The 15,068-nt window shown below is 50.6% G+C and overlaps 1 protein-coding gene across 2 annotated transcripts in view; it reads right to left on the bottom strand.

The window, feature by feature from the left end:
• Nucleotides 1–4,815: 4,815 nt before the first annotated feature.
• The window catches only part of NDC1 (NDC1 transmembrane nucleoporin), a 30,762-nt gene continuing 20,509 nt past the window's right edge, over nt 4,816–15,068 (bottom strand). For both annotated transcript variants that reach the window (XM_007505878.3, XM_007505879.3), the window contains exons 15-18: nt 12,626–12,689; nt 12,192–12,292; nt 9,865–10,025; nt 4,816–5,152 (exon numbers count right to left, since the gene is read on the bottom strand). In XM_007505878.3, coding sequence (XP_007505940.2) covers nt 5,089–5,152; nt 9,865–10,025; nt 12,192–12,292; nt 12,626–12,689 — 390 coding nt within the window. In that variant the 3' untranslated portion in view covers nt 4,816–5,088. The remainder of the gene's footprint in view (nt 5,153–9,864; nt 10,026–12,191; nt 12,293–12,625; nt 12,690–15,068) is intronic.

The raw sequence follows: 15,068 nt of genomic DNA, 5'->3' as shown, positions 1-15,068 counted from the left end.
CTGCCTAGCCCTCAGTTTCCCCATTTGCAAAAGGAGACGGTGGGACTAACGGGCTTCCAAGTTCCCCAGAAGTCTATGAGATGCTACTGAAGGCAATATTCACTACCACTGTGGTCGGGTGGCCCATCAGAGGGCACAAAGGGAACGAGTCCACCAGGGAATCTCTGGTTGACTTGAGGGTCGCTACCCCCACGGCCCCCACTCTAAGGCCTGGGCCCCCAGTCATGGGAATTATCAGCTGCAGCCCTTTGGAAAGGGCCACTCTACTGTGTGATCTGATATCCAGGCTGAGTCAAGACCATCTTCAGAAATGTCAGCCTCGAGTTGGATGTGTGAAGCTTAAAAATCGAAGAACCCTTATTAAAAAGCCTTCTCTGTGCAAAGGAACATGTTTAGATAAAATTCAGTTCCTGCCCTCAAGAGGTTTGTATTCTCCCAGATGGACGTGTGTGTGTGTGTGTGGTGTGTGTCCAGAGCCTGGTAAATAGTTTCTTCCCCACATCTATTGGCCGAAGTTAGCGTGGAGGCCCTTTGCCCCAAGGGTGGTCAGCAGGTCAGTTTTTGGCCTCAGCGATTGATTTTTTTTTTGTAAACAAAAAGCACAAACATATATAATTTGTAATATTCAGAAACTCAATAAGTAACATTTTGATGAGCTTTGAATCTCATAGAAAACATTTATTTTTTATTTACTTAAAAAATTTTATTTTGCCTTTGTGTTTATTTTTTAAAATTTTATTTAATTAGATGATTTAGAATAATTTTCCATGGTTAAAAAACTCATGTTCCTTCCCTCCCCTCCCTCCACCCCCTTCCACATGTGACGCAGAATTCTGCCCAGCAATTGATTTTTGAAGGCATGGAAGGCTGAGACCTGCGCTGGTGAAGGGTTTACTCACACAGAAGAAATCCCAAGGAATCCCCCAAATACTTGAGGGTCATACCATCCGAACACGGATAAAAGTGGGGCTGTTGGAGGAGGGCTGGCCCAAAAGAATGCAAGCTCTGGGAGGACAGGGTCCATTTCTTGGCCTTGCATCCTCAGGGCCTTATTGGTACCCATTATGACCATGGTCGAGCCACAATTTCTCCAGGGCCCAAGCAACATTTGCAGGTCGTGCATAAGCATAGATGAGTTGCTATGCTGGGAGTCAGTCAGTCAACAAACACTTTGTAGAACCTCCTGTGTGCCAGGCACAGTGCTAAGCCCTAAGAAGGGGGATACAAAGAAGTGCAAAAAAAGGCAGAGCCTGCCTTTGAGGAGTTCACTGATGGGGCTCCTTACACTGGGGAAACCCCAGGTCTGGACCCCAACCCCAACCGTGTGCACCTATTACATCCCCAGAGGCACACACGCTTGCCTTTGAAAAACACACGGGAAGAGCACATCAAGGAAGGATCCTTCCCAAGGGCACAGATCTTTCCTCAATAGCTCACACGTGCTCGTAACGGCTGTCGCTAAGCAGGAAAAACGCACCGACTTGAAGAACTTTCAGGAATGGCCATCGTGTGTCCCAGGAGTGCCAGGTGTCCGGCCAATAGCTCTCCTCATTGCAGAAGAGATTTCCTCGGAGATGAGGCCAGGCTGGGCTGTTGGGAGCCGACGGGCAGTCTGAAGAGCTGGAAGAAGTCTTGAAGCCAAGACGGAACCCAGATCTCATAGACTGGAGGGACCCAGGAGAGGAAGGACATCATCGGCGGCAGGGCCCAAGGCCCCGGCCCCTGGGAAGCCTCTAGCTCTGAGCTGACTAAGTGGCCGAAGGGTCTGGGCACTGGAGGGTCCCTGGGGCTCATCACTCTCCTAGAAGCCAAGGCAACAGTCAAGCATCCTGGGGGAAAAGATCTATTCAGAAATACTCTTTGGCAAGAAAATGACCAGGGGTTGGCGGGAGGGCAGGGAGGCGGGAAGAGAGAAGAGAGGAGGCAGCTTTCAGCACCTCAGACTTAGTTCAGCCAGGAAGAATGTTCAAGACAATCAGGGAAGACTTCTAGAATCCAGGCTGATTAACATTACAATTGAACACAGATTAGGGCCCAGTTCAGGATGAAAACCCAAGGTAAGATCCCAGGATGGAGGCCTTCTTTCCTTGTCTCTCAAAAGAATACCCAGCTGAGGCCAGAAAAGGGGGACAAGTCACCTCAAATTCCCACGCTCAGGGCCCCTTCTATAGAGGAGGGCACCGCAGAGGTTTGTGGACTTGCCCAAGGCCACACTGCTGGCACACGTCAGAGCCACAACTCATGGGTGGCAGACCTGGGTTTCTCTTGACTTCTCTAGAAGACTGCAATTCCCATTGTAGCAGGGATGGGCTTTTTACACCTTTAACAACTCTTAAGACAGATGGGCAAGGGCAAAGCCAATGGGGTTAAGTGACTTGTCCAGGGTTGCACAAGTGTCTGAGGCCAAATTTGAACTCGAGTCCTCCCAACTCCAGGCCTGGAGCCACCTAGCTGCCCCATTAGCAGGGATTCTTGACCTTTTAAATGGCCTTCAGGATCCTGTGAACATAGAGGGGAGCAAAATCCTCTCTTTCCTTCCAAAGAATTCATTTCCCTCGTCACCCCACGGAATTGATCTCCAGCATTTCTGAGATGGGGCCCAAAGGCTTCTCCAGCCTGACTGCCAAAGGGGTCCATGATACAAAGAGGAAGCACTCCAGTGCCAGCATGAGCCCCTGAACATGGTGCCGCCTCTCTACGTGGGCCCTTTTAGATTCACACTTCAACTAACAAACCATTTACATCTCTGATTTGTTTTCCAACTTTGAGTCACTTTTTATAACACAAAAAGTTATAAACAATTTTATAAATAAGAGTAATCAATCTTTATAGGAAGACACCCCCAAATAACGACCCAGGGACAAACTCAGTAGAGCCACAAATCTGTACCCAGGCCTGGCCAGCTGATGCCAGTCAAGGCTCCCTTCCCTCTGTGGAGTTCTGGGGAATTGTATCTGCCACGTGAGTCAAGCCCATCCCGAGGGCCGATTTCAGGGGGTTCCAGACAGGAGAGCAGAGAATGGTGGGTGACGCCTCTGAAAAGACTGGTGGTGGGCTCCAGAAGACGCTAGGCTAGGGCACGCTGGGCACCCGAGGGTCCAAGAATACAATTTAAAAGCCATCCCCCCAGCCCCTCTTGGGTCCCAGGGCATCCTTTCCTTTTGCCCCAGGGCCAGGAGATGGTGTGGGGACCCCCAGGACTCAGCTGGGAAAAATATCCCCATCCCACGGCCAGCACGATGCCATTTCACAAGAGGTGGGGGCTTCCTCGTCTCAGTCATCAGTGTGCCGAGGACCCAGGCAGGGATGGTTCAGTGAGACTTCAAATAAATGCCTTCGCCCAGACCATCTGGTAAATGGCAACGGTCTGTACTTACTTGGGAGCAATTTTAGCCCGACGATTTCAAAGCTTAAATCATCACATATTGAGCCTCAGGACAGCAAGAGGTTAAATAGCATTATCCCTGTTTAATAGGAGGAGGAGAGGGAGGCTCGGAGGGGTAAGATGACCCCATCACCTGTAATTCCGCTCACTGGGAATGGAATCCAAGCCCCTTGATGCTCCTAACTCCCTGTACCAGGAGACACAACCCAACCATTGTTTTTTGGCGAGCCAGAGTATTTGTTTTGGTCTAAGCAAAGAGGTGATGATATTCAAAACTCAACTTTCACATAAAAAAAAGAAGAAAAAAAAGATCAAGCCCACATTAGGAATTCAACAGGGAAAGCAGAAGGGAGAAAGCCTGACAGGCTGCAACTTGGGGCCTTGCTCACAAAGAGGGAAAACTTAAAAGGCCAGCAGGATTCACTTAACCTTCGAGGTTTGGTATGTGCTGGCTGAAGAGAGCCCTGGGGGCCTGGGGCTAAAGTGGCCCATCTTAAAGTGAGCGACACATCGGGGAATTGGACATACTGCTCACGCACAGAGCTCCAAGGGGAGGGGGGGGACGAGCCGAGCCGAGACTGGTGGGATGGGGGGCAGAGCTTTGTCTGAAGTTGGACCAATGATTGAATGCCTACCACTGGGATTTCCAGCCTTCATCACCTGAAGCTGCCCACCAGCTGGAAAGGACCCCTACCTCCTTACGCAGGAGGCACATCTTCTGGCCGTAAGGACTTTCCAAATCTATCTTAATTAAAGAGTCAGTGCAGGGAAGGCTGCTCCCTGCCTAAGGTTAGACAGCTTCGCAAAGCAGCCTGATGGAATGAAAATCGGCTCCCCAAAATACTCCCAGAGAAAAAAGTCGTCCATGTTTTCCCTTTACAAAACTTCCCCTCTTGTTTTAAAACCTTAACCGTCGTATCATGTTCCATTTTGGAAAAAGAAAGCAGATTTAGTACGAGTCAAGAAAACAAATACTCATGCGCTCCATATTTACCAGCAAATCACCAAGTTCAATTCACAGATTTTGGTCAATTGTTTTTCATAAAATGCATGTTTATGTTTAATCTTGTAACGTAAGAAGTGAAATTTTCCACATTCCTGAATGTAAAGTTGGCATCTGTAAACAGAGAAGGCTTTTTTGGACAATCATGCAAATTGAATCTCTCCCCATAAACAAAAACATGACCTGACAGATTAACAAAATATGCCCTCTCGAAATCCGCGTCTTTCTCCAGCGTCCGCCGCTTACCGCTTACGGCAATACATTTCTTCGTGAAAATGCTTTCGCAGAGTTTTCAAAAGCTATAACCCTTCAAATGCTCCACCAAGGCAGATGCTTGTGGAGAGCGAAATGCCCCTGTCCGCCCCTCCAAAATAAAAGCCAAGACTTTCCAGGGCACAGGAATGAGAGACAAGTCCGCTGTCAGGGATGCTTGTGGAGAAGAATAAAGACTTTATTATCCCCCTCCCCAGGAAAAAAAAAGCCAAAAAACAAACGATCAGTACAAAAAAGCAGTTTTCTGTTATTCGGCTGAGAATTTCTTTCCATGATTTCTCCCATTAAAGTATAGTTTTCAAAGCAACCACCACGACAAAGGAAGCATCTAATTAGTCCATTTTCTTCTGATCCAGGAATGCTGAACATTTACTGTCCCATCTGCGGCAGTATCAGCAGGGTAATGAACGCAGTTTCTATTACTTAACTATTCTTTGAACTCCAAGAACTGTTGAAGTCTTTTCTGATGCTCGGCAGATGCCTGTACCGCGCTGAATGGGACACAAATTCAAAGCATAAGCTTATTTTCCGTGAAGCATATGAAGCGAACCACAGAACACGAAGTCAGTATCGCGCAGAACAATTAAACAGGCATCGCAGTCTGAGCGAGGGCCGTCCCTTCCCCTGCGCGCGCTCAAAGCGGCCGGGCCCGCTCCGGAGCCCCGGCCAACGGGCGCAAGGGAGGGAGCTTCCTGACAGGACGGGGCGCCTGCCCTGCGGAACCTGCTTTGGACGAGGAATCCCACGGCTAGCAGGGAATTTTCTGGATTTTATTATTAGATTTGAACCAGACCCTGCATTATCTCGGAGCTGCGGGTTTTCTGGATTGCCTTTCATGTACGATCCCTCAAAGCAAACTGTTTGGCTACAACACAAGGGCCCACACAAAATGTTTTCAAGGTAACAACTTAGTGGTTTGCCTTCCTTTCCTTTGGAACACAAGGATGCTTCATTTTAGGGCTTTTTCATCCCCCTAAATACAGTGCCAAATGACTTCTAAGGCAAATCTACCTAGACCCTCGTGAAACGGTCTTGTCTTTTTTTTTTTAAGCTTCTGAAGAAAATCCGGCAAGAAATATTTGGGGACCTGAAGTTCTGAAAGTAGAGGCCGGCCAGGGAGCAGAAGACAGAAGCCATGCTTTAGAGCTGGCTCTCCCACAACTAGTCATGTGACCCAGGGCAAAGCACTTCGCAGCATCGGGCCTCCGTCTGCACATCCATGAAGCGGTTACTTCTTGCAGTCAAGAAGCTAAAAAACACCTCCTGGAGCTGTCAAAGGTTCGGGCGCTCCTCGCTTTTTACAAGCAGGCGTCCAGTGAGAGTCCCCCAAGTCCCTGCCAGCTCCTGATTCTCGGTCTCTCACCTGCCCGATGTCTCTGAGATGCCACCCCAGGACATGTTCCTACTACAGGTTCTACCCTTTTAAGGAGTAAAATTCCTCCACTATTTGACTCAAAACTGCTCCAGTGTTCTGGGCGCTGCTGCCCTGAGGGGCCTTTCTGGGGAAGAATTCTGACAGAAGGAAGCACCCTGACAGCCGGGGGGGCCTCGGACGCTCTCCTTCCTCTGGGGGAAAGCAGGGAACAGTGGAGAGGGACACAGGTGACCCCGACTGGCGTCTTAGGACAGCCTCGGCGCATCTCTGCACTGAGGACTTTCTGAGAAGGGCCTGTTCACAGTTCTCAAGTCTCCCTCCCAACTTCCCTCTGAGTTACCATCTGCAGCAGGCCAGGAAAACAGGGACCAAAACCAAGGGCCAAACGAAGAGGAACCCGAGATTTCACCTTTGGACTCACTGGCACTGAACCTGTGTCTAAAATCTGGCTTCATCCAGGGTGGATGTGCTGAGACAGGCCTTCACGGTCATTCTGTCCCCCCCCCCCCCCCACTGGGTCCCCCTAGATTTTCTGGAGCCCCTTTTGGATGCTGGAGATTTTCCTGTTCCTTAATCTGTCTCCCAATTGCAGCTGGATTCTCACAACTAGAGTCAGAGTCCTGGCAGGCAGGGTCGTGTGTCAGAGGCGACCGTCCCAAGAGCCTCTCAAAGGGTGCCCCCCCAACTCTGCCCCTGCCCATGGGGTGGGTCTTGAGGACTCAAGGAGTGGGGGACCTCCAGAGGAGCAGGACACAGATGTTGGAGAGAGAGGACGACAGGGAAGAAGGAAGAAGGGAAGGGAGGGAAAGAGAAGTTGACATTTTTTTTTTAAATTAGAGATTTTAACATACTTTACGGTCTTGGCCAAAACCGAAGACCAGCCCAGCTCGTCTAGAGAAGAGAGGTCTAGCAGAAGAAGGCTGGTCACCAAGAGACCAATTTTCTTTTTCAGTCATATCAATTCACAAAAACTATACAGAGGTCTGAAGGGGCAGACTAGAGAGGGGCAAGCTCCTCCTCGAGGGTCCACTAGGATCTTTTTAAGGGTCCCACAGAGTGCCTGGCACCCTGTACCACCGCTTTGCCAAGGTCACATGGGGAGTCAGTGGCAGATCCGAATTATGGGCTGGTGACTTCTACTACACCAAGCCGCCCCCCTCATAAATGAATTGTGGTCGCTGAGAAGTGATAAGATGCTTTACACATCACAGCTTCTCAAAAAACTATTTTGACCTTTGACTGGTATTAGACTAAATCTATATAATAACTGCGGTTATTATACAATAACTGTCATTTTTACTAGGTTGATTTGACCTATCCATGCACAGTGAATGTCCTCCTGATTTCTATCCTCTTTTCCTGTCAATAGTGTCATGTTTGTTTTTATAAATATCACCTGTTTAAACGACTTCCCAAATACTTAAAAGGTTTTGACGGAAAACATTTATCATGTTTTATTGGTATCGTCAGCAGTACGAGTCTGAATGAGATTAATGGGTTTCCTACATACTGGTACCTTGATAAACTCATTGTCTCATTCTTTTCCTTTGAAACCATTGTATTTCCTAGGCATCCCGCCTAGCCATTTACCAATAATATTCTCTCCTCTTCGTTTTCTCCTATCTTTCTCCTGTGTGTATAGTACTTAGAGGGCCAGTCTCAAACAGAGGAAAAAGGCCTCACCTTTGACCTATCTTGGCTCAGAGACTCCAGGACCTAGAGAAGGTGCCTTCCTCCCCAGGCTCTCTCTAAATGAAGGTCCTAGGTTATCACCATTGCCAGCACTTCTAATACATAGCCACACTGGAATGGGAAAACCTAAAGACAAGATCCAACCCGAGTTTGAATCCTGGTTCTGCCACTTACTCACATGTGTCCACAGGAGAAAGCCGGCGAATGTCACTGAGCCTCAGTTTACCCTAATGTAAAATGGGGACCTCTCAGGGTTGTAAGGTGCTCTGTAAGTCTGACGAGGAGCTATAGAAATGGGGTACGATTTCGTCCGGCTGACAGGGCAAAAAGGGACAATCCTGAACCTGTCTTTGGCAGGCACACTTCTGTTTTCACACAGCATATCATGGGGATTTTTGGTTTCAAGTTATTTTTATCATGTGAGAAAAAAATCCCTCTAGCCCTATTCTGAGTGTCACAGAAGAATGTCAATCTTTCCTACGAACAGAATGATCCTTAGAAATGATGTCTCAGAGCTGGCCTGGCAGTGACCATGACCTCATTTTGGCTGAGGCTGGCTGGGTGACCCTGAGCAGGTCTCAATGTCTCAGGGCCTTTGCTCCAAGAAGACGATGAGGAGAGAAGGGGCCAATTCCCCAAAGGTCTGACCCAAAGCGTCCTGTAGAATTAGGATCTGCTCCCTAGGACTCTAAATCCCAGCCTCCCATGTTCCTTCTCCTGGTACGTGCTAACATAGGAAGGATATACGTTTTGGGTAGTCCCGCCTCTTGCTCTCTTTTCCCCTGATCTTGGTTTGTGGAGGTGGGGGAGTGCCAGGCAGGAGAATTTTCTCATGTGTCTTTACTCAGGCTTTTACTTTTGTTCTTGTGTTTTTTCTCCTTCAAGTGATTATTAATCTTATAAAAGATAATACTTGGAGTTAGTGGATATCGATTTTAATCTTCCAGACCTGAGCCTGTGGCTACATGGTGTCTAAAGGAAATCCTGCCCAGGCACAAGGAGGAAACCTGCTGATGCCATGTTCTGCCTTGATTGGGCACCTGACCACCCACGAAGGCAAAAAAGAGGCTACCACCTGCACCAGCCAAATTCCTCTAACAGTCCTCTTCTTTTTGTTCAGATGTCTACTTTTTATTTCTAATTTGGGTGCTTTGTGTTTCCCTTCTCCTTTTTCTGACTAAGTTTGCTGATGTTTTGTCAATTTTATTCGTTTTAAAAACAGCCCTTGCTTTTCCTTATGAATCCAGTCTTTTCATATTCTTAACCATTGTTTTGGCTTTCAACATTATTCTCTCTCCTTTGGAAAAAAGCGTAAGATCACAGAAAAAGCGCCGGCTTGAACTCAGAAAAGCTGGGTCCAGCCCACTCTTCCACTGCCTGAGAGATCTCTGACCAGGCCCCTCCTCTCTCCGTACCTCGATGCACGTAGGAAAAAAGGCTTTGGAAGTGGTCACTGAAGCCCTTCTTGGACACCCTGACAGCACAAGGAAGCCTGAGACCATTTGCTCCCCAGACAAACCATGAGGAAATAGGCTGACCAGCTGGCTGGTCTTCCTCTCTCAGGCCCCTGGACCGAGCAGGGCTCACAAGAGAGAACAGCAGCTACTACCAGGCTGAAGAAGCCAGAATCCCTTTTTAAACTCCTGTTTTTTCAAAGGCCTTTTCTCAAAGGGTTGAGGTACTTTTTTTTTTAAACCCTTACCTTCCTTCTGAGTGTCAGTTTAAGACAGATAAGCAGCAAGGGCTAGGCAATGGGGGTTAAGTGACTTGTCCAGGGTCACAAAGCTTAGATTTGAATCCAGGTCCTACTACTCGCTGCCCCCTCTACTATTTTAAAGGAGAACTTTCAGCAGTTTGGGGGATTCTTAGCCACCTACAACTCCCTGTGTGTCTTCCAGCTCTCACTACGCTTCTAATTTACTATGGCACTCCTTAACCAGCCAAACCAAGCTTGTGAGGACTGGGCCTCAATGAGGAGAGAAGGGCGCTGGGCTAGTGGCTCTGTTCACACATCGAAGTTTCTTCTGTCCTAATGCTTCAACCTGAGGCCGAGGCCTGGCCGCGGGCTCACTTATCCACTCAGCATGAAGCCACGAAGGCGTCCTGCCTGGCCGCGAGCCCAGCAAGCACACTTACTTGAGATGTTCTCCAAAAGTGGTTGTTATCCTGTAGATGGCCGTTTTCAGGGAGGCCCGGAGCGCAAACCTCAGCGTCTTGTAAGAGGTATCCATGAAGCTTCCGGAGGTCCGGGGCGGTCTGCTGGACGCGTGTGGCAGCTTGAAGTGTTTATCTACTGCCTAAAGGGCAAGAAGAAGTGGGATGGCTGAGGACCGGGCGGACGAGGCCTAGGTCACCGTGACCAGCTCACCACACGGGCCACAGAGGGGTTCAAATGAGGACGAGGTTACTCTACCTAGTCTAGTCACCTAACCTCCACTGCCCAACCCTGGCCGCTCTTCTGCCCCGGAACTAATACACAGTATTGGTTCTAAGACAGAAGGTAAGAGTTGAAAAAAGGCTTCTCAGTAGCCAGAACACGACTGGTCAGAGAGAAGCCGGGTCTTCTGGGACGGACACGCTTGAGCCTGTGGCTGCAAACCAGTCCTAAGGCCTGGCCCCAGGGTTGCTCTGGGAGCTGGGCTCCTTCCACTGCCCCCGCCCATGGGGAGGGGGCGTCTGTGGGTCACAGACTGCCTGGGAGAGGACGCAGATAACTCGGAGATCTCCAAGCGCATCTGGACGCCACACGGAGCCACCACAGAGCAGACAGGCTATCCCAGAGGGAGGCCAGAGGCAGAGCCTGACGGCCGGCAGTAAACCCACCAGCCTACACAAAGTGAGAGGGGCTCCAGATCCTCCCTCTGACACGCAGGAACTGCTCCGCCTGGGCAAACTTCCTTCCCCCTCAGTCTCAGCCTCCTCACCTGTAAATGGGGGCAAGGATTCCCCAAGCCCCAGTGACCACAGATGGAGCGGGAGGGGGTGATCAGCTCTTGGACAGAACGAGCCAGTGGTGGGCCAGAAACAGTATCCCCCGCCGGGCTAAGGGGCTGAGCCCAAGCACAAGTCCTCCCCGTAAACCCCAGGGGCTCCCCATTACCTCCAAAGGCCTTCACCACCCAGGCCCCTCCTCCACCCTTCCAGGGTCCTGACTCGTTCAAGACAAACTGGATGCTCCATCTCGGTGCTCCGGGCATTTTCTCTGGCCGTCCCACCAGGCCCCAAATGCTCTCCCATCTCCACTCCCTGTACTGACCTCCCCGGCTTCTTCAGGTCCCAGCTAAGAGCCTGCCCTTTCCAGGAAGCCTTCCCCAAGCCCTCTTACTTCCGGTGTCCTCCCTCTGGTCATCATCTCCCGTTCATCCTGTCTCTAACGTGTCCGTGCCTGTGCGTTTACCTGCTGCCTCCCCCATTACGTTGTGACCTCCTTGAGGACAGGGACTGTCTTTTGCCTCTTTCTGTACCCCAGCAAGTAGCACAAGGCCTCGCACATAGTAGGAGCTCAATCAGTTTTTACGGATTGACAGGAATATTGATAACTCCGAGAGGCAGTGGAGTAGAGAGATCAAATTAGGCCCTCCCACCTGCACGGACTGTGTGACTGTGGCTAAGTCACCCACATCCTCAGGGCCCCAGGCAGAAGAGCAGAGCTCTGGACAGGCCCGAGGAGAGTTCCATACACAACTAAAATCTTTTCCAAAACAGAAGCCCCATTTGCATGGCCCTTTAGAGGTTTCCAAGCACACTGGAAGGGAAGGAGCACGAGTAGAATGTTCCCATATGTAAAGTGGGTAAACTGAGGCTTTGTGACTACAGGTTACCCCCACAGCACTGCCTTCCCTGCAATCTCGGTGCCTCCCTAGCATGTGGGCCCATGCAAGCACTTCCAAACACTCCTACAAGCCCTGGTCATTGGAAGCTGAAGGAGGGTCTGCTCCCAGGACTCGGGGAGGGGTCTTGTACGGCCCGAGCCTGGCGGAAGTGAATTCTCCCCCTGCCCTCCTCCAGCCACGAAGGGAGGCTGGCCGTGGGCCGAGCGCCAGGACGCGGGCTCAGTCCTGGGCTTCCATTAGAAGGTAGAGCTCGCAGGGCTGGCCACTGCCCCCTCCCCGGCCAAGGCCAAGGCCTGCCCATACAGCAGTGGTCCGTAATTTCCCATAATTCCAAGCGTGGCCCCTCTGAGGGAGAGCCGCTCAGTCCTGCCCCCCGCCAGGGACTGATGGCTGCTAACAGCTGGCTAAGGCCACAGCAGGGAGCCCATTCCTCGGGTGAGACCCGGACCGGCCGCGCTGTGGCATCCCAGTACAATGAGAGGAGGGCTCTCCTTGGCCCCGGAGCTCTGAGGCCCGAGGTCAGGCAGGCACGGTCCCTTGTTGGCTGGGTGGCTTTACGCCCTTTTCTCAGGCCCTGAACAATCCCTCTCGGTGTGGCCTTCGGGGCCCATCTTCTGGCAGGAAGCTCACCTCTTGCAGCGTCAACAGAGTGCTCAGAATGGCAGGCAGTGTGGTCTGGACAACGCCAAATCTGTCTTCGGTGAAGGATGCTGCTACCAAGTGGGACAAACCTCAAGGGAGGAACAGAAAAAACCACAGGCTCTAATGAAACCCCAAGGAAAAGGCCATTTCCTCCCTTGGTGCCACAGGACGGATGCCGGACACCTGCGCCCACAGGGGCCTGCCCAGGCCCCAGCTCCAGGGGGTGAGATCGGAGGCTCCCGGCCACTCCACGCTTTCCCACTGGCCGTGGAAGGAAGACAAAGAGGTGGGCCTGGAGGACCACTGCTGCTTGGCAGGCCGGACGGACACTCAATGGTTTAACAAAGCCTCATCTCACGCGGAGGGCAGCGCGCTCCTCGGACGCAGCCGCTGTGGCTGGGGACGGGTCAAGGACGCCTTACCTTCTAATGCCCAGATGTGCATTTGAGCATCTGAAAAAAGTGCCTGGATGGAGGCCTCAGGATGCTACAAAACAAAAGAAGCTCACTTAGGCCACACGCAGCCACCTCGCCTCCCTCCACCCACGCAGCGGCCAGGGCCCAGGGGCAACGTCCTGGGCCTCGGCTCTGGCGCTGACCAGCTGGGGGACTTTGGCCAAGTCCCTTCCTGGCCCTCCCCCTCCCCCAACTGTAAAAAGAAAAGTCTCTGCCAGGGGACTTCGCAACCTCCCCCGTCCCTGACATGACTCTGAGACTTAAGAACTAAGTTCTAAGGTAGATTTTAATACATTTACCGTTTCAAAGCTAACTCACCTAGAAATAACAAGGTGGCTCAGTGGCTAGTGGCTAGAGCCAGGCCGGGAGATGAGAGACCTCAGACACATTCTAGTCATGTCACTCAGTCTCCATTGCCCAGCCCTTACCACTCTTCTAACTTGGAATCGATACTTAGAATCCATTTGAAGACCAAAGGTAAAACAAAAAACCACTCATCTAGCAAAGTGCTGTCCCTAGTAGAAGAGGCAGGCGTGATACTACCACCGGCCTGCAGAGCTCAAAGGAGAGCGGCCCCATGCACAAAAACGGTTACAGCAGCACCTCTATTTTAAACTTCTATTTTTCTCTAATGAACAAAAACTGATTTTTTCCCCTTTGATATCCCCTCCTCCACCCTGAAAGAAAAAGAAAACCCTTTAACCAAGTAACATTCTCTGTGCCAGGTGGAAGTGAGCTTCACCACTGGTCCTCTGAACCTGAAGTCAAGAAGACTTGAGTTCAAATCCTACCGTGGTTACTTATTAGATGCATGACCAGGGCCAAGTCACTTAACCTGTCTGCTGTGGTTTTGTCTGCCATCTGTCAAATGGGGATAGTACGCCTGCTTCATAGGGCTGGGGTGAGGAATAAAAAACATTTAGCACCCTTAAGAGCATCACCAATGCTGGCTGCCTTTGGTGCTAACGACTGCCACGAAAAGTGAGCAGATTCATAAGGACAATTTATACAGCAGCCAACGCCTAGAAAGACTTCAGAGCTGGCATTCCAATAGCTCTCTAAGATTTGCAAAGTGCTTTATTATTTATTTCTTAAACCCATACCTTCTGCCCTAGTATCAACTCTCAGGCACTCTTAAAAAAAATAACGCTTATCTTCCGTCTTGGAATCAATACTAAGTCCTGGTTCTAAGGCAGAAGAGTGGTGAGGGCTAGGCAATGGGGGTCAAGTGACTTGCCCAGGGTCACCCAGCTGGGACATGTCTGAGGCCAGATTTGAACCCAGGACCTCCCGTCTCTAGGCCTGGCTCTCCATCCACTGAGCCCCCCAGCTGTCCCCCTCAGGCAGACTTTTAAAGAGTAGCTACGACATTTTATTGCCAACAACTGGAATTCCCCCATGAGTAAGGGGATGGTTTTTTTGTGTCCTTATGTGGAAAATAAATTGGAAGTTTGGTGGCATCTCACTGGCATTGCCAGGCCAAGGGAGGGACCAGGTATCTTGGAGGCGCCAAGTGTGTATGTGTGCACGCAATTGTAGATGTGAAGTTTCTATGAAACCCTGGGGGTGAGAATGGCAGCGGGGGGGCTTGTCCCTCCACTCTCATTTTGGGTGAACAGTCCCCTCTTTAGGGAGGTAGCAGCCAGGCTTGTACCTGGAATCTCCCAAGCTCTTGCCCTCTGGCTTCACCAAGAATAGGGCCAGAATCTCTTGGTACAGAGGGGATAAGAAGACGGGTGACAAGACCCAGAGGGTTGTTGCCAGAAGAGCAGCAAGAGCTTGGCAGTAGGAGTTAAGTGACTTACCCAGGACCTCTCATCTCCAGGCCGGGCACTCTATCCACAGAGCCACCTAGTTGCCCCTGCAAAGTGCTTTACAAAAAGGTCTCCTTTGCTCCTCCTCATCCCCAGAAAGGGTGGCACTAGGAGCTGACTCCCCCAGAGTCCCTAAGACAGAACACACTTCTCCCTTCCTGACCAAGAGGGGATGGCCTCAGGTGGGGAGGACACAGGCATTTGGGGGATATGTCTGAAGAGGCAGAGGTGGCTGATAGTTGACTCAACTGTGCATCTCTATCACCAAGGCTTTGTTTCTAATAGTTGGGGAGAAAGAATGGGGGAGATGGGTTTGGAGGGTGAAAAAATCTGATTTTTTGTTCATTAAGAAAAAAGTTTAGTTTTTCAATTCAAAGGAAGGCACAGGGTTTGAAATAGGAGTCAGGAGCCTGGGTTCCACCCCTGGCAGAGGCTCCTTGCTGGTTTGGGACATGGTTTTCTCCTCTCAAACGGAGTTAATAACACCTGCCCTGCCAATCTCCTCGAGGTCCTGTAGGAATAAAGTGAGGGAACAGACGTGTCCCCATACCAGTGTAACAGCTAGGGCTGCCAATGCTAACCCCATCTTACAAAGT

The sequence above is a fragment of the Monodelphis domestica genome, chromosome 2, assembly GCF_027887165.1.
Source record: "Monodelphis domestica isolate mMonDom1 chromosome 2, mMonDom1.pri, whole genome shotgun sequence".
Classification (NCBI taxonomy): Eukaryota; Metazoa; Chordata; class Mammalia; order Didelphimorphia; family Didelphidae; genus Monodelphis; species Monodelphis domestica.
The sequence above is the reverse complement of the archived record's forward strand: the minus strand, read 5'-3'. Positions and strand labels throughout refer to the sequence as shown.